General features: G+C 34.5%; 1 protein-coding gene across 4 annotated transcripts in view; it reads right to left on the bottom strand.

Moving 5' to 3' along the window:
* unc-5 (netrin receptor unc-5) overlaps nucleotides 1–23,398 on the bottom strand; it is a 127,832-nt gene that overhangs the window by 3,955 nt on the left and 100,479 nt on the right. For 3 of the 4 annotated variants that reach the window (XM_015511574.2, XM_089219145.1, XM_015511572.2), the window contains 10 exons: nucleotides 17,612–17,644; nucleotides 11,494–11,658; nucleotides 10,986–11,036; nucleotides 3,917–4,063; nucleotides 2,514–2,873; nucleotides 2,205–2,414; nucleotides 1,834–2,000; nucleotides 1,458–1,700; nucleotides 1,220–1,369; nucleotides 678–961 (listed from right to left, as the gene is read on the bottom strand). In XM_015511574.2, coding sequence (XP_015367060.2) covers nucleotides 678–961; nucleotides 1,220–1,369; nucleotides 1,458–1,700; nucleotides 1,834–2,000; nucleotides 2,205–2,414; nucleotides 2,514–2,873; nucleotides 3,917–4,063; nucleotides 10,986–11,036; nucleotides 11,494–11,658; nucleotides 17,612–17,644 — 1,810 coding nt within the window. The remainder of the gene's footprint in view (nucleotides 1–677; nucleotides 962–1,219; nucleotides 1,370–1,457; nucleotides 1,701–1,833; nucleotides 2,001–2,204; nucleotides 2,415–2,513; nucleotides 2,874–3,916; nucleotides 4,064–10,985; nucleotides 11,037–11,493; nucleotides 11,659–17,611; nucleotides 17,645–23,398) is intronic. The other variant, XM_089219146.1, reaches the window with a different exon arrangement.

Genomic DNA, 23,398 nt, shown 5'->3' with positions numbered 1-23,398 from the left:
TTCGACTATATTCCATGATGCCACTACAGCACCGACCGCTTACCCATTCATATTAAAAATATAAAAACTGCAGGGTACCTACTAAAATATTAAAAGAAACTTTTTACATCAAACGAAATTGTCTGTTTTTCAGTTAATCGGACTCGTGAACACTCTCATGTTGTCTCTACCGAGGGACGAGTGTATTAAAATAATTACTATAAGTAAGTTAGGATAAAATATTTTTAATGATTGTAAATATCAAATTTAATAAACGTTTTCATTTATAATAAAGAGAAATGCGAAAAATGCGTTGTGTATTATTGCTTATATGTGTATTATTTTTTTTAAATAGAATTGAGTCTAAGTGCTATGGTTTTTCCAAGATAGATAGGTACGTGCATTTAGCTCAGTTTTGAATTATATTGTGATTGCAATCATAATTTGTGTCTATATATATGTCCATATATGTCCATATATGGACTATAAATAAGTACAAAATTATGTTTTTCAACAATCATTAAGTCTTCCAAAAAATAATTGGAAATTGGAAAAGTAGAAATTTTTTTATTATATTTCATCTTTAGAATTTAGCAGCCCGAGTAAATTGGCCCATTTACCTCTCCTATCCCCAAGGCAGAACTGTGTGTATGTGTTATAGAAACGATATATGTCTATCATGCATGTATTAGACTTACCGAAATGGCGTTGGATCACACGACGTGACGCTTGACCCGCTACCCGTGGTGCTGGTCACTGTCCTCGGTTGTCTGGGTTGGTGGCCAACGGACGACAGGCTGTTCGGGTCCTGATTCACCTTGAACGTATGCTTGACGTTGCGCAGCGACCCGGTGGCCGCCGTCTGCGACACGCACACCCGACAGGAAACGTTCACCCACGAGTCCGGATACTGTTGCTCGTATGGCTCTAACGAGAATACAGCCAACCCGCTCGAGTTCCACAGCGTCTGGAACGGGATCTCCTATGGACGGAAAAAGGATTTTATTGGTTAGGGCAGATAACCGCTACAGATCGCGAGTATAAATACAGGCATAAAGTCTTGATCAGAATGATAAAATTCGAAACGATGTAAGAAATAATTTTCCCTCTCCTACCCCGAAAATTCTGGCGGTTTTAAATTTTAAACGCATTCATGATTTAATATACGTTGCTGAGACTCATACGAAACTATACGAACATTCAAAAACTATTATATTGTAATATACAGTCTTCTACTGACCTTGTAATTGTCTTGGGGTTTACTTCTCCAATTGGTGCCAATGTCATCCATGGTGATCACCAGGTTGCCACCACCCTCTTGAAAGCACATAGATTTGGGCTTGTCCAGCATCACGCCTCCACTGACGCTGCGTTCTTGGTGTTTCAGTCTCTGCACAAACACCGATATTGTTCGTTAAAATTTATATTATTCAAGACAGTCCGAAAGACGTATGCACACCGCGTGCCCGTGAACGCACCTCTAAAGCCACGCCGTTGTCATCGACTATATGAACCCGGATGTCGTACTTGAACTTCCGGTTAAGCGATCCAAACAGAGCCACTTTAAGCGTCTTTGCGGGCGGACTGCTGACCACCGTAGCGTCCGGTTCGCCGACCAAAACAAACTTTGACAGCGTTTCGCTCATCAAATACACGTGTTCCGCATCCATTTGCACAAACACCGATGTGTTGATCGTTTCCTCTCCCAACGTCAAAATTTTCTGTTAAACACAAAATTGATTATTAGACACATTTATTCATTTAATCGTAAAAAATAATTTTTGAATTATCTATAGTAATGTCGATTGTGAATTATATAGGTACGATCGTTTGATATGTCAAGTTAGGCATTACCTTCCATTTGGGTTTCGTGCCCAGAGGCATGTCACAACTCAGCACCGAAATCACCCAAGGCCCTTGCATCAGACTGGCACAGTGTCGCATTCCAACGATCACTGGTTTCTTGAAGCTCTTTCCGTTAGGGCCACACATCACCGCCGGACTTAACTGCGTTTGTCCATCTAGAAAATTTATTAAATTTAAAAAAAAAAAATCGAAAACCACAAAAATCTAATCCTATTGCTTTTAATAATTGACGTATGTAACAGCTATACGATCTTACAAGGATTAATAGAATTATTTAGGTATATTATGAACAAAATGCCGCATATGACATCACCTCAGTCTAAAACATGACTAAAAATTATAAATATGTGGATAGTTACCGGAGAGAATCGGATTGTATTCGTCCTGTAACAAGGCAAACAGTACGGGTTCCTTTTGAGACTTGACGACGGCGCCTTCGGGAATGGTCAGCGACAATCCGTACTCTTTACACTCCAAACGGCAACCCGTCGACGTCACGGAAGTCTCTTTCATCCACAAATAGTCCTTGCAATGGCACGCCACGCCACTAGAGTCCGACTGAGACTTGCCTGTCAATACAATATTAATGTTATTAAAACGAAGAATTTTTAATTTTCCGTCAAGTCTGCACCACCGACGACCATCTATATTTGGATAGCTTTACTCACTCGAACAAGTGTAGCTGGTCAAGCTGTGACTAGACTCGGGACTAGACGTGAGCGCGTTCGGACTATCTGGGGCCACGGAAGGGACCGGCGGTGCCATGATGGCCGTGGTAACCGTCGAATTACCACCGCCGCCGCCATTGTGATGGGGTACGTCATAATGGTGTTCTGAACAAGACCTGGTCAAGCTGTACGCGTTCTGGTCGTTGGTGAACGGATACTCGTAGCACGACGGAACCACTACCACGGTTCTGGTCAGGTCTGGTTGCGTGTGCTGGAAATGGTTACAGCCGCCGTTCCGCGAATGGCACTCCAGAGAGTAAGTCTTTTTCTCTTGGTCCGGGAAGAATTCCGGTTGGAAATCTGTACGAAAACGATGAATTTGATATAACGTTAATACGAGTATAGGACATCGCAACTATGCGAGTTAAAAAGATAAACTTGTGCATGCGCGTAATTAATTGTTCTCGTGACTGTTTACAAACGCCTTTTGTTTGCAATATAGTTTATTACAATACGTATGCCGCTGCGCAGCACACACGATGTCACCGTTGTCGAAATTATAAAAATAATACAATTAAGGAAACTATATATTATACAGTCGTGGGGGGGGGGATACAGTCTTTAAGAACACAGGTCGCTTGTTAGCGTTAAAATAATGCCGATTAACATTTAATTGAAGTCTCATTTGCTGTTATTGCAGTGGCAGTATTTACCCACTACGTAGGGCTTATATATATAGTGTATACCCGAGAGTTTCCCGAGTTATGTTATAATACATATCATTCCGGTTTTCCGATGAGTTCATTATAATAGTCGTCAGTCGATAGAAAAAAAAAACAATAATACCTAATCGAAGATTAGAGGAGGATAGAATAAATTGGAGGGAAATTTGTTTTGCGGGATGGTCTTAAAGGCCGGAAAAAACCCCCCCCAAAAAAAAAAAATACCTAATCGAAACGATATCCGTTTTGCCACTTTTATCCCCCACTTCCTTGATGATAATAATCGTGTCTTTAAATAATATTGTTGCGCGGGTGGATCTGCAATCGTACGAATGATGGTTTTTTTTGTTTAACTCGTTACTTGCAATGCGTATAAAGTTACACAGAGATCGCGACGTAGATTGAAAAGACGAAAGCCGGATATATTTTATGATCATCAAATGTAAAAAAGTATGCCTAAAACGTTGTTCGTATTTAATCAATCTTTCGACTTATCATGATATATTTCGGCCGAGTTCAAGGACTATGCGTACACCACATAGCTAGGTACACCTTACACGCTTTGTATATTATGCACACATATTGTCATGATTATGCGATAATAATATTGTATTATTTGTATCATAGTATACATTGTATTTTAATAATAAGTATGATATTGTGTTCTAATGAGAAACGTACCCGAGTTGGCCATGTTGTACATGCTGTGATCTCGGCCTTTGTTCTTGTACAGCCGGAACAACAGGACCATGCCAGCCAGCAGTACAGAGGCGGCTATGAGTGCCACGTACAGTGCCATATCAGTCTCCACTACCGATTTGGTAGCAGCTAAAACAAATGAAACAACAACATGCATTAATTATAAAGGTAGGTAGGCATTACACGTTTCGCATTATATTATATTAGTGTTATTAAAATTGTTTAAAAAATAAATAAATATTTATTTGAATATAATAAACAATCTGCAATAGTATTTACAATAAGCATGATATGTGCGTAATATATTATACAAATACCTAAAGATATTAGTAGAGAAGTCATACAGCAGTAACACTCATCACACCAACGAATTAAAATAAATCGTAATTTTATGATTTTGTTAACTATTTGATGTTTATCGATCGTTGAATATTCATGGATGACAAATAAGACAAGATTTCTTGGAATGTGACTTTTTTTTTGATCTGGTTTATAATATATATAGGTACCTAAACTGCAGGTATTTTATACACATAACGTTGTACATTATACATTTGCAAGTTTTCTGACATTTAATTAATAAAATCATGGATTTACTATTTTGTAACTTGAAATTTGGTATAAATAACTTTAAGTTTTACGCGAATTGTGTAGTTAGCGGCTTGTGGTTTATAACAATATATAATTAAATATATTGTGACTTTGTGAGAAGTCAAAACTAACCAAACATTCGTCGCCTAACATAGTAATCCGTTCTATTAATTATAATTTATAATAACGATTGAAAAAGTTTTGGGTTTTGTAATTTTTTAATAATATTCTAACTGAAGTAGTGATACGCGACTCGAATCAAAACTAGCGATTGATCGCGTGCGAGGTATTGTGCACCAATATATACGCGATAGTATAGTGTTATATTTGTGTACGTACATAATGTAGTAGAAAGGAGAAAGGGTAAGTGTTGTCGGTGTTGGTGGTATAAAACAACAATACTTAAAGGCGTAGGAATAATTTCTTATTTCCGAACCGACATTACGCCGCGCAACAAATATATATATCCAATAAAATCGATGAAAGGCCAATAAAAACATCGTCGTGCCGGGTTTCTCTCGTGTCCCAAGACGGTTTATCAAAAAACTTTGTCAGCGACCAGTTTTACGTTCGCGTGAATTGATTTTATCGGTCCTATAACTGGCCTCTGACACGAATCGACCGCATATACATAGGTACACACTCCGCTTATACGTTTTCACTGATTTTTATACACATAACAATATATTATTGTTTTCTGGCCCGGGACGTCATCGTAGTTGTTATTGCTATCGCGGCGCACGCGTGAACGAAAATCAAAATGTTTACTACACTTTCAAATCGCCCACTCGCGGTCGTTAACACGTCTGCGCCACCACGGTGTGCGATCCCCGAATTTTCATTAAAACTCGATCGCTGATTACTGCGTTTTTTGTCTCACTTAATTCCAGTTTGAAACACGATATGTGATGCAAAAAAAAAAATTTACTGCGTGCGTAAATAAATTCGGTAACTTTTATAGAACGTACAGCACGCGTATATAGGTACTATAATATAATATTATAAGATCCATAGGTATATATATATATTATAATCTTTCGATCGGTATGCAACGGGCCCGCAAGAGAAAACCTTCGACGATTAATTAACGATAATAATTTATCGTACGGCCAAGAGATAATATGACAGACCGATATTTCGATAAAAAAACCAGGGTTTTTATTCGTAACGTATAGGAAGAATTGAGTTTTAAATACGCCTGCTGCAATAAGAAGGCATTTCGAATTACATATTTATTATGACATAACAAAAACATAATTTATAATATACACATATTACGTGCTAAGCGTGTAGCACGTGAACACGTTTTAATTTATTGTTTGTAAAGCAATAATTAAAAAAATTAAAAATTAATAATAAATGGTTATTATAGAAGTATATTATACTTATTTATTTTCATATAAATAATTTAATTTAAATACTATATATAGCTTTCGTGCAAGTCGTAGCGGTTATGTTGGTGATTAGTTTCTAAATAGGACAGTCATTAATAATTAAAATCTAATATATTTTTTAAATAAATTCATTCAGTAATATTTTTATTGATCAAGTTGGATGGTTTAATTCCAAAATTACCTCAGTTAAAATGTGGTTTTAATATAATGAGACATTTGAAAAAAATAACATCACGAGATCATAGAAAGAGGTAGTATTATAAACGAGTTTGCTATCTAAAATAAATTATAATGTGATTGGATTAAAAATGATGGGCAGAAGTTGAAAAACGATATGATATGGAAATGATTTGAAGGTAATATATATTATAATCGTATTATTTTCATCTATTAAAATGCAGGCAATCACCTTCTATATCGTTACATTTATTTTTATGTTAAAAATATAGTAAATAATATCATATAGAAACACATAAAACGGAGGTCTAAAGAATCATTTTCTCAGTGACTTTTACTTATATTTTAGGCAGGAGTGCAAGACAGGACTCCGTAGCCGATTACATCGACAAGCCCTTCGGGATTAAAAATGCAAGGATATAAGCGGATGTTTTTGCTGATGACATTAATAAATTCATCGAAACACCAGCACGGTAGATATATTTTTGGAATTTTATTAATCCCCGTACACGCATGATTGTGTATAAACAAGTTTATGATGTCAGACTGTTTTAAAATGTTGTTATGCGCCAATAAAATTATAAATGTTCTTTTCAATGTCCTAAAAACTGATATTACACGTGAAGGCAAATTGGAGCATTACATTATAAACGAAAAACGCGTTAAACTATATACCTCCACGCGACATCTCACACAAAAATAGTTTGCGAGACCAATTAAGTTTGGGCTAGATAGGTATTACGTAGTAGTTGGCTATCAACAAACGCAGGATTAGTCTATAAGGTGTCGAGAACTGCTGCAGCGGTGGCAAACGGTTTTAATATGCCGGCCGAGGTTTAATCGATTTTTTCATTTAAGCCAGTGTTTTATTTCCAGTGAAATCGTAAGCCACATCATATTATATGGTATTGAAACTTTCGCGGGCCCGTGTATGTGCGGGCAGTAGTATCATGCCTGCATGCGGATAAGGTCGCAAAAACTTCATCAATGTCCAGCGGCAAGTTCAAATATAAACTGAAATATTTGACCCATCGCATTGCACGACTCTCAGGAATCTGCTGCAGAATGTTTGGAATCGAGTGTGCTACAGACGGTTTAAAGTTTAATTAAGACTCGCGTCATATGTGTGTGGGCAAAAAGACGTCGAACTTTTTGGCGAGATAAAAGCTCCAACTGTCAGAAGTCAAAGAACACCACTGGCGTTCAATTATATATCAGTCGGCCAATCAACCGGAGAAAATCCGATGTTAAAAGGAATGATATCGTCGACGGTGGTAGGAGGGTCGGTCCACCGGTGGTGGTGGTATCCTTTTCACGGATTGTCTTGTGTACATGAAAGACCCAATATATAGATCCCGGAGTAATTCTTCTGCGATTCAACGGAACTATTTCATTATAAGTATTAAGAAATGCCCGACGGTAGATTCCCTATCGTTCCGTGTCAGTTTCAATGCGAGTCTTTTGATTCATTGGGTCTTTGATGGGAAACCGATGTAATCGAAATCGCGGTCCAATAATCATATTACATGTGTTAGTAGGTATATTATTAGTGATGGGTCGAACTGTTCGAATTTTGAACCGAACCGAACATCAAGGGTTCGATTCGGTTCAAAATTTGAACTTTGTATGAAAAATAATTCACTACAAGCATATTTTATTGTTTGATTTGAAAATCGACTTATAATAGCTACTATAATTTCAAAGACCAAATATTTCAAATATTTGTATAATTCAAAAGTTATTACCTAAAAAGAAATAAAAATTGATAGTGATTATTTAGAAATAATTATTAATTAATGATAATATATATTTTTTGAAAATGAATAATAAATATGTTGAGTTCGAGTTCGACTTAAACTGATTCTAGGTTTGGTAGAAAACATAAAGGTTTGGTTCGGGTTCGAAAAAAATTTTTAAGTTCAGTTCGATTTAAAAAATCAGATTTCGACCCATCACTATCGTATATAATATATAACAATATGTAGATAATTCAGTAGGTATTACGAAAAATTTACTGCAATCCATATAATTTTTTCAAGGTATTAAGATATATTTATATAATATATTCCCATAGAATACTTAATAGCATAGTACCTATTAAATTAAATTAAGCGTTTAGATATGTATTTAAAAATATTTGATAGCGATGAAGGGGTACCATTAAATTGCTTTAATTAATCTTTAATCAAAATGAAAATGGGTTTTCGAATGATTATAGAATTGTATAAGCATATCGTATAATATAAATAGAACATAATTTAAAGTTGTATTAATTTTAAATGATATTTTAATTAATAATGTGTTTAGATTTTAATAAAATGTTATTTTTTCAGTTATTTTATTTTTCAATCTAATTTAATTAGAAGTTATGTTTTCTTCATTAACTACCGCTGTGTTCGGGATTATTTTATTCTTTATGAAACTCCCTAAGCGATCACAATATTAAACAAAAGGGATCGTATAGTATTGTTAATAAATACCACCATACAATATAAATACATCATTCTCCAAAACCATATAAGTACGATTTATAGACGCTGAGCAATTGATGATTTATACTTAAAGCTTAAATGAAATAAATTCGCTTATATAATAATATCATTGTTAGTTTTGTGAGTAGTTATGTCAAGTGTATATTTTATTTGAAATTTTTTAGTTGACTTAATATTTATTAAATATCAATGGCAATAAATTATATTTTTTTATAATTTATATTTTTACTGACAAATTTCTAAAAAAAACGTTAAAAAAAATTGAACACTAAATTAACAAGATCGTAGTATAAGTATATAAGTACAAGTATCTAGTTAAAACGGACCGCATGACTAATGTTTTCATTGGATATATTGTTGTCGTCAACGTTATTGTGATTTACACTACACCCCAAGACGATAAACCGGGGCACAGCAATTATTTTAGTTACGATTCTTTCCCCTGTGCGAATAAACTTGTTCCTTCCGGTGTCGCTTCATCATCCCTCGTGTATATATATATGGAATTCTTTTGTTCGGAACAAGCCAAGGGTTGGAAGTTACATGTCAGGGTCGTTACGATGACAATTTGTCCGTACGTCACATCACCGGAAACCATGTCGTCCGCCCCGAGTATTGCTAGATCCTAAATATTCCTACAATATTCACAGCCCTTCCGTCTCCCCACTACAAGTAACGATACCACCACACCATCCAGCAGTGCAGAAGCATTCCGACGCATCCGTCGTCATACCCTAAAGATGATTTAATACTTCGTATTTTATAGCATATAATATGACACATTTGCGAGTGATATAGGGGTCCTGTCCATTCAAAACTATTAAACAGAGGATCGCACATGAAGAGGGCTTTTGCTGTATACCCCCATCAATAAAGCCTTGGGGTTCTTCAAACAATATCTGGAGCTTTTACGCGCGCGCGAGAAAAAAACAAAAACGAACTATGCCTGAAAATCCGTCGAAAAACACGAAAACCAAAAGCGAATATAATATACGCGTGGAAATGGATTTCCTGTCACAGAAGTTTTCTCTTGCAGTAATTTCCGGATGGCCGTGAAAGAACAACCATTTGCGTTGTCCTGTAGAGCCCGACGACTAATCGTTGTTTTACCAACGAACAATATCCAACAACCGTTTGTTATTGGAATTACATCATACAACGATGCGCACTCGTTTCAGGAAGTTCTTTCGGTTTTTTTTTATTAATTCACAACTTTATCGTCATGAAAATTCGTCTCTTTTAAAAACTCAATTAGGCACGCAATACTCAAATCGAGTTTCAGTACAAGATAAGTGTTTTAAGTCTATATTTAAATATCGAAGTCATCAAAAGAAGCGTGAAAAAAAGAGAAAAATCGAAAATCGCGTGTTTATACATAAATTAGGTAAATATTTTTCTCGTAACGGATGGCCAATGTTTTTAAACGAAATTAAAACGGTCATATCGTTTTGCTATTTCCCTCCTTTTTTTAACATAGGGTGATTTTAATTTCCTGTTGATATAATTGAATTTCTCCGTATATCCTGCACAGCAATACGCGAAAGATTCAATCTGTTTTACCCTCTCCCTCTCAACCCAATCATAAAAACTGCCAAACTTTCTGGCGACAACTAATATATAGACTATAGAAAGTATATAATATTAAGGCTTTCCTGCATAAAGCAGCAGCGCAACTTTACACGAATCTTACGATTTATAACTAAAATAAATGTTTTCATATTATTATAATAATATTTATGACCAGGTGTAATTATATTTATAAAATGTGAACACATTTTTTTTTTTTTTTTTTTTGTAACGTAATGTATGATAAAATCGCCAATTTGAATTCAGTAATATTCATAATATTAAACCTTAAAATATATAACCTTAAAAATAATGTTAACTAGGTAAAATATGTTAGGTAGGTATATAAGTATGACTGTTACAGCTGTAAAGGTAAATAATTAAATTAAATACCAACCATAATAATCGCCTATATTATTAACTTACAAAATCTATAGGTACTTTACTTTATTTACGCAAACAACATTATACCTTTTCAAAGTTTTTAAATACATTTACCTATACTATGTTTATTTTTTGATATCGCGTTAAACTTTTTATGAAATGTTCTCATAACGGTATAATATAAACACTCAAAAAATATTTTAAATGCTTAACATGAACATTAACGTCAATTTGAGCGGAATGCGGTAAGAAGTATCTTGAATTAAAAAAAATTGTTATTTTTTATAAGCATCTCGAAATTTATGTCTTGTATATTGTAGTAGTTCGTTCTATCAGCCCTAAAGGCCATAACAATCAATACACATTTTCGCCATAACATCACGAATACAGCCGGACTATAAAAACTATAATATAATATATAAGTATCGTGTAACGAAAAACACGTACCTTCCTCGGTGAATTGCTCATCATCATAATTCACAGGGTCATCTCTGCCACCTGAAACAAGTATAATAAAAATAATAAATGTTTTATTTTATTCAGTATAACGGATAATATTTTCTGTCGTAAAATTCGCATTTTTATTAGTATGTATACCCAAGCAGTAATATTATTTTTAATAGTGCCTGTGTGCAACTCCCATTCGCAAAATATAAACAAATATTATACATTATATAATTTATATCTATAAGAAAAAAGAAAATAATAATGCTCAGTTGGTGTAGGTGAATGTATATGCAAATGAAATACATTTATTTATATACTAAGAAACGTATACTATAAAAGTGGGTAAATAATTTTTCATAACGGAATATTATAAAAGTTTATTAAATATTGATATTAATGGAATGGAATGAACGCGCGCGTGACAATATGCGATTACATAAGATAGCGAAAACCTATGATAAAGTTATGAGAAAAATAAATACACTTTAAGTTATAAGCTTATCATTACCGATACAAGATCCTCCTGAACAGTTTCCGGTCAACGCATCGCGACCTACGCAGTATCGTCCACCGTTTGAGGGGCTCGGGGACGTGCAAGTCCTGGTCCGATGATGACGACAATCCGGACCGCATGGCGACCACGGAGACCACGCCGACCAATGACCATCGACTGCTGTAAAACAAAACGAATAAAATATATTATATTATTATTATAAGCATAAAGCAGTGTCCGACCCACATAATGTTGTCTTTTAATAATGAATTTATTCAAATTCTGATTTCGGTAATTTTTTAAATACTTCGTATATTTATAGACCATAATTATTTTTTGTACCATTATAATAAGAAGTATGGTGATATAAACTATTGTTTTCAAATGGTAACCTTCTGAAAATTATTTAGTGGAAAAATAGTTCAAAATTCAAACGAGTAATTTTTCAGTTTTAAAATGTTTATATTAACTACTAAGTATATAATACTTCTTGAAAGTAGTTTTACAAAAACATGAAATAGATGCAATATTTATTTTAATTCAACCGATTTTCAAATTTTAAATGCCAATATATTAATAAAATAACAATTAATAAAAATTTCAAATCTCCATAACTCCTATTATAATGGGCCTAATGATTCTTAGTACTCAAATAAGTTAAACATCATTTAAAAAACGACTTGTGCGAAATTTGATTTCGACACGCCAGCATTTTCTGAAAAATCCTACGCTAATTTCCTGTAGGCTGTAGAACAGGTTTTCGTTTGGAAGACAATAATTTATATATCCTTATTAGAACACTCTTTAAGCGGTAAAAAAAATCTCATGAATTTAAAAATATGGTCTTCGAGTAGGTATATATTTACAAATTCAATACATCGTATATGATTCTGAATAATTGCAGCATAATCCAGTAAAAAAGGGGGGGGGGGTTGAGTGTGTGCTTGGTGAATCACCCTATATACTATCGGTAACTACGTATCGGGTTCGCTCAAAGGCGAATAGGTTATAGAATGGGCATGTTCCCACACACGAAAATAAAAAGAAAGAATCGTTTTGCCAGCAAAGACTATACCTACCATGACTGCAGCGAGATAAGATATACTGTCCGGTTAGGGGGCTTGAAAGCTGCAGCAGTATAGTCGTAACATATATTTATTTCAGCCATAAAAACGTGAAAGCCCGATCCGAGCTGTGCGCGCGTCTGCAGATTCGGCGAGTTTAGTTTTTCCAGCCGATTTAACTATAACGGCCAACGCGTATATTACGGTGTTTATATAAAAGACTTCTAAACACACATTTCCGATGCCCATAAACACATAATTTACATCGCCGTTATATACAATAGTGTGTGTGTGTGTGAGTGTGTGTGTGTGCTTGGATATAGGTGAAACAGGGAAAAACCTTGAGGAAAAGAAAAACAAAGACATTTGTCATTTGTATTTTTTATATACATATATACGTGCACGCGTATCGCGTGTAATATAATATATACGACGAAAAAGTTTGGCGTGGATTAAACCGCGACGATAACGATCGTCATCGGCTTACGCCGCAGGAATAAAGAAGTTCGGAGCGAATGGACTTTTGGGCCGCCGCCGCTCTCCCAATACGTATAATATTAAGTAGATAGGTATCCGACAAAATATTTAAATATTTGAACAAACGACCGGCAGCGAATGATCGATGGTTTTCGAGTTTGTTTGTCGGGTCGAAAACCGCGACGGTCGTATGGTTGTCGGAGATTCTCGCGCGGTACCTGACCCGATATTATAATAATTCAACTCTCGGTCAACTTCTCGTCGGGTCCTTCCTCGTCCCACGCACGTATACGGCGGAGGAGTGATCGCCGAGCCATTAGCACTCGAACGGGGGTCAGAGCAGAAAAGGCTCTCGGCGGAGTCGATCTCACCCCTGCGCGCGTTCAAAAACAGCTATTCTCAAGAGGGTTCGGTGGTAAATGCGTTTTAAACAGGCGCCTGCTTCTTCGGCGCGTAAACGGCACTAAAACGCGGCGGGTTGCATTATATTATACGCCCCTATATATGTATATAATATATATATATATAGGTTTTTACAAGTGCGCTCTCGCGTATACGGTTAGACTGCAGTCATCCGAACTCAAATATAATATTATACAGCCGATTATCAATAAGCACCGATAAGTCGCACCAATTGATGTATTCTAGAATAATATATTAATATAATTTTGACAATACGAAAATTCATCGTCACTGTGACTGCAGCATAAACGCAACTAGCAGCTATAGGATGCTGGGGCTTAGCCATCCCAAATTGCTCATAGATCAAAGTTAAAACAAAATTTTATGTATCCATCTCATATATATATGTATATATTTAAAACTGAATAAATGATATTACGTACAGACGACGCGTATTCGCGAGGAAAACTTAACATGCCTTTTGAACAGTTGCATTTGTAATATTATTAAAGAAAAATGGAACTACAGTATATATATATATATATATATATATATATATAATAGTACCTAATTATTTTGTACAGTAAAAACATACAATTAATTTGTAGGGAAAAGCTCCATCGGATTACTGTTCAGGAAGATGTACGGAAGAGCTTCAGCCCTACCCCACCAAGATCGTTGGACTAGTTGCGCCACTGTTTTAATAATATTACATTCATATATTCATGTTTTTCACTTTGTCAGTGTCATTTCCGCTGGAGAAATAGTGTTTTGATTTTGCAATTTTTTTATACTAATGTGCCTCCGGAACACAATATATACAGACATACAGTTAACACCACCAATGATCACTTACTCTTTCGGAATTAATAATCAACCACCCGATGTCCGTCGTCGTCGTGGTGTACACTTGCAAACACAATAGACCGCGACAACTTACAAGAACCATTTGTTATATAGTATATATATAAAATATATATGTACTATTATTATTATTATGCACTCCTGATATATGTATTATAGTTGTAGCTCACGACCGGCAGTCATACACTTGAGAATAAAATCTCCTCAGTCCTCTGCCAACTGTCACGTGGCCCGCAGGCACATTGTTTGCGGTGCATTTAACACATAGCGAGCGAGCCGGAATTGACGCCACCAACACCCCTTTCGCCGTGCCGACCGACGCATATACACACACACATATATATATACTTGTGTACAATACTGCCGGTATATATACAAGCAACCGCAATAATGCGACCCGTCTACTTGTTACCACCCCGCGCGCGACCCTAACCAGTTTTGAATTAGTGCTCAGCTATTGTTTCAATTCAAATTCGACTATACGTATACATGCGTGCGAGTGTGTGTTTGTGTGCGTGCCTCGAAAACCCTCGGGGTCATTTGTCTTGTGCACCCTTTCTCTCCTCCGCTGCAGCGGCATCATCATCATCCCAGGGGCCTCGCGAGCATATAGCAATATATAATGGCAGCGCGACGACCGCGTCTCCGGGGAACACCTATACATTATTATATATCGTATCTACGAGCAAATTGTTTTTAAATGACCACCCATTGTGGCGGGGAAAAATCATTTGAAAACAAAAAAATAATATTAATAATTATAACGATATATATGATAGATAATATATTAATAATTTCGTGTCGTACCGGGAGCGACACCACCACCAACCATCACCACTATACTCACCACTACCATATACATGATGTTCATCGATTAAAACAAAAAGTCCCCTATATCTAAACGAGCCCCTTATCTAGTATAGTGTTGCATGTACAATATTTAGTATTATATTATATGCGCGTTGTCTGTATAAGTATATAGATAAAATAACTTGGTATGTAAACAATATTGTAAAAAAACTTCACTTTCAATAAAAAAAATAAAAATAAAATAGTTGCGAACATAGAAATATAAACTCAGCTCTGTGTTAAGCGTATAGAAATTGATTATTTTTTTTATTATATCCATTGTTTGGTTTTAGGATCGCACATCGAAGAATGAAGATTGACACAATATAAATACTTAGAAAAATGTATAAAACACGTTATTAAAAAAGGTTTACCAATATAAGTATTTTGAAATTATAATTTAAAACGTCTTTCAATAAAATAGATAACAGTTTGGAAATTTGTTATCTCATAGGAGTTGGGTGGGAGTGCAAAATCAATATAATTCCATTAGTGAACATATTCGTCGGATATAGATGATTTTAGGCGTTTTATTTTTTTGGCCCGGAGCCATCATCCCGTATTATAGTCATCGTCGTCGTAGTAGTAGTAGTAGTAGCAGCAGTCGTAGCTAGTATAGTTCCTATATTATATAGGACCAATAGTATAGTAGTATACCCGGTTGGTTTGCCAAAATCGACACTATACAACTTGCGATCAATCTTCCGTAACCTCCACCGCGCGACCTCTGCAGCAACTCGGCTGCACATTGCATAGCAGCTAGTCCGTCCCATTTGGTGTACGCGCGGGAAAAGCCACGATCGGCAGCAATTATTGCCGCACATCCGCAACGGTTAATTTATGCCCCGGAGCACAATGAATATTCACGCAGATACAATGGTTGAGACATCCGTGCCGGAGAGAAATGAATAATATAATGATAGAGATCGAGGAAAAGAGAGGGTTGTGTGTGTGTGCTTGCGGAGTGTGAGAGAGACATGCAGAGTCACATGCGCAGGGAATTCGCTGCAGTGCTAATGGCAGTGGACGATGGTCAAAGCGCGTGTATATATATATATAATATATATGTATGTACAAAATACACTCCTCCGCCGACTCTTGTCAGTCCCCCAAAATTTAATTGGCTGGTTGACGATAAAAATCTTTCGATGCCCATAAATCGTCGGGGGGTCACCCTCAAAGTCTACACTAAATACACGCTGCTATATATATACTATAATACGGCTATATAGCTGCTGCGCCACAATATCTCGTCGAAGCCACTACTGTCGCCAAATGATTTATTCTGATATTACGAATACACGCGTGTATATAATATGTAAATATACTGTAAAATGCACCTACTGCGTTTTTCTTGTCTGTCTTTTTTTATTATTACTATTCTTCTGTCGTTACGCCTATATAATACAGATCGCGAGTACATCTACCCACCCTTCCAGCCAAAAGGGGGTAAACGCTCGAATAAAATTTTGACTGCGATTATCGTCGTGCAAAGTTGAGCGCTAAAAACTTTATAATGAATTATGCAAAAACGACGACCGGGTGTATATATACGTTTCACCGCCCAGTTTTTAATCCTCCGAGTTTTTCGTCCACGACGTATATTCTGAGTAACACCTGGTACACGTTTCCTGCGCGTCTATATCCGCCCTTGATCGAATTAAGAATTTTATTTCATTCGCCATCGCCATCGTATAATATTTGATGCGTAAAAATACGATTTTTAGTCGGCAAACAATCGTGAAAAAGTATCCATTTATAAAACGATTTTAACTTAGCAAAAATATATAAAAACGTATTCGAGCGACTGTGTGCATTATATGCGCTTTGCAATTTATTGCGTCCGTTAATTTTTTACGTTTTTAAAGCGTCTACGAATCCTCTGGTGTGGAAATTAGTTGTGAAACGCGTATTAAATGTATATATAATATACGTATCTAACTGGTACTTATTGATAACTTTAAATCGAGTTTATTCTACAGAAATAAGATTTTAATAACTCGAAATATTGATATTTTTTATACTATATACATACACCGATTGTGAACATAATCTAGCTGGTATACCTATACATTATAAACTATATAATATAGTATCTACAACCTACCTATATAGTTAATCATATTAAAATGAAGACGGTCGAAAAAAAAAATAAATAAACGAAACTGCTCAACAACGATTTACAGGTTCAATAATTTATATCTATTTAGACGAAAAAAAAATAACGGGAGACGCCTATTCAATTTAGACTTGATCGATTACCCGTTCGGTATGAAGCTCTGCAGGTAGGTACGCCGTTGCACGTAATTATATATATTTATACGAAGATAATATTTTATAACGATATTATACGAAGCCGCCATGCATTTTACAAAGGAAAAAATTAACCAAAACCAACGTTGGTAGTTGTAAACAACCGTGGTACAAGGGTTCAAATACAATATCACTTGTAAAATTAAATTGCACATAGTATTTACCTTCTTCGGCCACGGTGTCACTGTATTCGCCATCTGAAATCAAACAAACAACGAGAATGATTAGATTTACATTTTGAATTGATTAACATATTATATACACATAAGCGGATCTCGTACGTATTTAAATTCCTAAATTCACGAGCGATGGGATGACTTAATGTGAAGTCTTCCGTTTCGACGACACACAAGATGATAATTTGCCGGCTCGCGGGACGGTCGTGGCGCCGCGAGGGGTGCAAACAAATATAATAATAAACGCAGCTGAATACGATCGCGCACACGACCGCCTCGTTTATCGCTTCGGTACACTCGATGTTATCAATTACGCCGAAAGCGTATTATGCTTAACCACGAGTCCTTTCTCCGCCGTTCAAACTATTGGCGCAGGACACCAGGACGTGCGAGCAGGATAGTCATCGTGTCTGACGAGCGATTTACTTCAACATCGAGTATTGTAATCAATACCAAAACTGCCTCCACCCGTCGTTGCACGTATTGTTATTATGATGATATTATATTGTCGTATAATATTAGCTTTGTCGCTAATTTCAATGCGATAAATGAATCTCCCCCTTCTCATTCACCTCCACCTCACCACAACTCACATTTTAAAACTTTCAGGAAACACGACAAGTTTAATAATTATCATAATTATATTGATTAACTTTAAAATTCTATGAAATACCACTTTAAACACTTTCATTAATGAAAGTATTCCTCCTTTCAGATTCGAACAAAACTACAAATATTAAACAAACGATGAAAAAAAATATTAAAACGTTGAAACGTTATTTTCTATATAGATCTGTCAACTTTAGCCACCGATCGTTGGCAAAATATAATCGGAAGCGTTTAAAAATTGTATCACCATCCACACTCCAACCACGGTCATTTCCCTTGCTGCAGCAGACAAGAATGCATTTTAATCCAATTTCAGGCTGCGTATTAATTCACACACACACGTTGATAAAGCAGGTTAATATAACGATAATTATAATGATAATAATAATAATAATAATATAAAACATACTACATAGTCCGAACCGCAAAACCATCTCCTCGGTTTAAAAGCCCACGAAATATTTTTAACCCTCGTCAACGCATTCATTAACGTCTCTACTCTGGTTTTGTTGCAGCGCGCCGCCATATTATACACTCGAGGGTATTTTGTGTATAAATATAATAATAATATAACCTCATCAAATAGTTAATCCGGATCGCCGGGTGTAATTACACAGATAGGATTACCCGCGTGCTGATTGGAATATAATAAACACCACCGCCACCCCGTCCCGCGTCATTGTGTGCTTAATATAACGTAAGTGCATATATTAATATAATAAAATATTGCCCTGTACTGCAGAAATAACTACAATGTAGGTAATAATATTTTAGAGATAACTGCGGAATCGACAAAGATGATGTACCTATAGGTATCCACGCATCGTTTCGCATTTTCGTCGTTCCACGAGTTTCATACCTAACAATAATATCATATATGGTCCCAACTTTGGTCGTATTATGTGTTATTAAAAATCTGATTTTATGCGCGTTAACAATACTACGAAGAGGATACAAGGGCTGGGAATGTTAAAATGACTATACTGGGGTTGTTGTTAGGATTTAAGGACGTATAATATATTATGCCATTTCCATCATACGCAAGTATACAATAATATTATACATATAATTCGGTACGAGCACTATGTATAGTACTCGAACTTCAAACTTTTTGACACAGAGAGCTGACTAAAGATCGAGAATCCAACAGTTTCGTAGCTATCATGTAATACAATTTATAGAAGGTAGACATTAACAAACTTTTAAAAAGTCGTGTCTTCCCGATTGTATTGTCAATCATAGAACTTATTCAGCTGGCTTAGCAGTAGCAATAGACGCGAAACATAAAAGTTTTTAATTATGTTATAGCAGCATGCTGATAATTTATATAGTATTATATATATATATATATATATATATATATATATATATATATATGTATATTTATATAAAGTATACTACACAGTATAAGATCTATTATCTTGTATAATATCATAAAACATCGTCTAAACCCTCTAATTAAGCCTAAAACTGTTGCATGCGGTTCTATCTATATATACATAAAATGTATATCGAGATTATAAGGTAACTTTTAAATTACTTTATTAACATTTGTTTTTAAATTGTTTCATTTATACTTATATATAGGTTTAACGCGATCAATTGAGAAATATCGCCGCGAGTGGGTCTAGTATGTCGTTAAATTGAAAGTAATAACGACAATTAATGTATAACAATAATTAAAATAATATTATCATGAAATAACATTTTCTTAGAACGCCACCATGCCTGAGAGTAAATATTATTACATTTTTTCGATTGATTAGTTTTTAAATAAAACTTGATCCCATAATAATAATTATTGTTATTAAATATTAATAATAAATATTTTATTCAAGCATATATTTCAATACCTTAGAATTTAGTACTTTTAAGTCACATTAAATATATTATTGTTGTATTTTACTGATAATCAGTCGTACATTTTTGGAATCCTTAGTCCATAATGAATTAAATACTGAACATATAAATAAAGTAGCTTTTATATAGTATATGTATCGGTACATATTAATTTATCATAAAAGTAATTTTAATCAATTATAACATAATATTAAAGTTTATTTAATGATAATTTTATTGATAATGAATAATAATTATTTTGTACATACTATATTACAGTGACAATGTATAGTATGACGTATTGAGAAGTATGTGGTAATAACACATAAGGTAGATAAATTAATTTTAATGAGATTTGAAAAGTGGTTAAACACGGAAACATAAGAATTAATTAACTTGAATTTATACTTTGTAAAATTATTTTATAAAATATAACGCTCTGAAACTATACGAACTGTCGTTCATTAAAAATATTATATGCAAATTTTTAATATGAACATTATAATTTTATTTAAAACATGTATGAACTGCGACTTTACAACGGGGCCAGTGACCCTGGGCCGCGTGTGAAATTGAATTTTGAGAGGGATCGCATATTCCAGAGCGTTTAATATTTACGACCAGTGACACGTGTACGCACATATATGCAGAGGGTGCAAGCACCACGGGTTGACTTTGATGTGCAAGTGACATTTTTGTAAAATATAACGAACCGTAATGGCGTTGTATCATCTTAATATTCTTAAAAATATAATAACAGACGTTCGGATGGGTTTGTATTAAATACGAAATAATCGGTTTTATAAAATAATTCAATCTCGTTTGGGGGACGACTGAAGCGTATACTATTTTCAGCCTCGGAAACAGTCACGATATTTAATCTCAAATATACATATAAGATTATTATTATTTTATTCAAAAAATTCAGTCTAAATAATGAGTATGATGCGGCCCGCGATGACAAAGCGACACGTTCTTTTATGCACACGAATCTGTGACATAAAATTTAATTACGCAAGTCGTGGCCAGCCAGTGTGTGAGGGCGTGGAAATATCTGCAACTAAAAGATATAATACCTATACGAGGCTAAGATTTATGACTGTCCAACATTCACAGTAATTTTTTTGTCCAAGAAATATAATATGAACATTATATAATGATAATATGTATATATAACATATTATGACACGTATCCTTTGTAATTGCACACGATAGATCTGGATACTCGTAAGCCGTCGTGATGCAGTTAATCGAAAACAGACATTAATTTTTGCAACTTTTCACGCAATAAACAACGATGTATTAATACGCGACACGTCCGAAGCACTGACGATTTATTTTGGTCGAAAAAGCATCTACAAAAACAAAACCTTTTTTTTTACCTCTTAAACGGTCTATATATACTTGAGATTTGAGTACGGATTTTCACGAATGAATTCTGTTTAGGTACCCACATATACTATTTACGACGCACAGGGTACAAAAACTAAATTAATGCACACACATTCGAATTGAATTTTGAGATTTTGTCGTGAATATTGCAGCAGACCGCTGGGCTTAAGTTTTTTTGATGTTTGAATTCGGGTCATGAATAATGGAGATCTGGATCGTTTATAAGCTCGCGCATGCGATTTTCTTTGTGCCCAATATATTTAAGCGGATATTTATAACAAAACGCCAAAAAACATCGACGAACCCGAACACTTTATTAATTAGGAACCATCATATTATATTAATCACATGTACCTATACTGCATAGCACGTTTAGAAACAATCAAATACACCTATAAAAAATATTAATAGAAAAATCTGCAGATGAGTCCACTGTTTCATTATTGCGAACTGCGAAGTAAATATGGAAATGATTATAAATAATATTAAATATAGATTCCTAATAATAATACCTAATAGTAGTGGATATAAAACGTCATATAAATCAATTCGTGTTTGTGTGTTACGCTCGTTTAGATAGAAATCGTTTCCTGTATTTCGTCATGAGAAGTAGTTGTGAATAATAATAAAAAATAAAATAAATTAGAAATAAAATACAGCTGGAATGAAATTGCTACGATCGATTCCATTATATATTTGGGCGTATTCAACCTGCAACATACGTGTTATTTTTCGGCGGCCCACCCGCAGTTCCTCCGACCTGTTAATTACTATTATAGTCAAAGATGCACTTGGAATAGCACGCAAACTTCTCGTCCTGTCGCCCGCCTCCCCGTGGTTAATCTCCGGCTTTCGACTATATAGCCGAGCGGGTTCATTTCTTAAGCTTTCGAATATAACTGTAGTACAAGCTGCTCGGTGTCAAAATAAATCGTATTATTTTGATAAAATATTTGCGTCGTTTAAGATATATATTACGGCATATTAGCAGTAATCTAAAATATCGTTTTATAACAACATTTTGTATACTCGAATGTAAAACAACGTGTTTTTTAAGCAATTTTTATTTTTAAATTATGCGTGCATCAAATTCTGATTTTTGAAATTTTAAACATATCTGAAGACCATATTTTTGATTGCTTGAGATTTTTTGTACCACTTTATAAAAATGATTCTGTGACAATAGAAACTTCTGTTTTTAAAATAAACCTCTCCCCCTTGTTTCAATTTTAATTATTCAGCATAAATATCTGCAGATATTTGTTGAGACTTTTAATGGATTTAGATCAAAATTCAGACAAGTAGTTTTTTGAGTCATATATGATTATAATGTACCTATTAAGGATAATATGGCTATGGGTAATGGGCTAAATATATTATACCTTTATATTGCTTTAGGAGATTTGAAAATTTTAACAATTACTATTGTTCTACAAAGTAATAATTATTTAAAAAAATGGTCAACAAGTAACAAATAATAGTTTAACTACTAGTTGGAAAATAAAATTTCTTGTAAAACCATTTTTAGGATTATTATTCTTAGTTTAAACATTTTCAAGAAAACCATGTATTAAAAAATGTACTGTAAAAACGAGGGGGAGGGGGAAATTTCATTTGAAAAATAGAATAAGTTAGTATCGCCACTGCAGAATACTGTTTAAGTATATAGTAGGTGTAATAAATATGGAAAATATATAGTGTTTAAGTATATAGTTAAAAATCATAAAAATCAGAATTTGAATAAACGTAATACTATTAATGGGAAAAACGGGGTTGAGTGTATTTAAAAAACTCACCATGTATAAATATATATTATGTAAGTACGCCGCACCGCGTACGGCGTTACTTTGGTCAAAATAAAACAATCGTTAAACTAAAACTGAAAATCGTTAGGTTTACGTTATGTGAAATATCTGGTATACCTAGCTATAAATA

This window comes from Diuraphis noxia, unplaced genomic scaffold (assembly GCF_037042655.1).
Source record: "Diuraphis noxia isolate RWA-SAM2 unplaced genomic scaffold, SU_Dnox_SAM2 contig0002, whole genome shotgun sequence".
NCBI classification, from domain to species: Eukaryota; Metazoa; Arthropoda; class Insecta; order Hemiptera; family Aphididae; genus Diuraphis; species Diuraphis noxia.
This window is presented reverse-complemented; position numbering and strand designations above follow the sequence as displayed.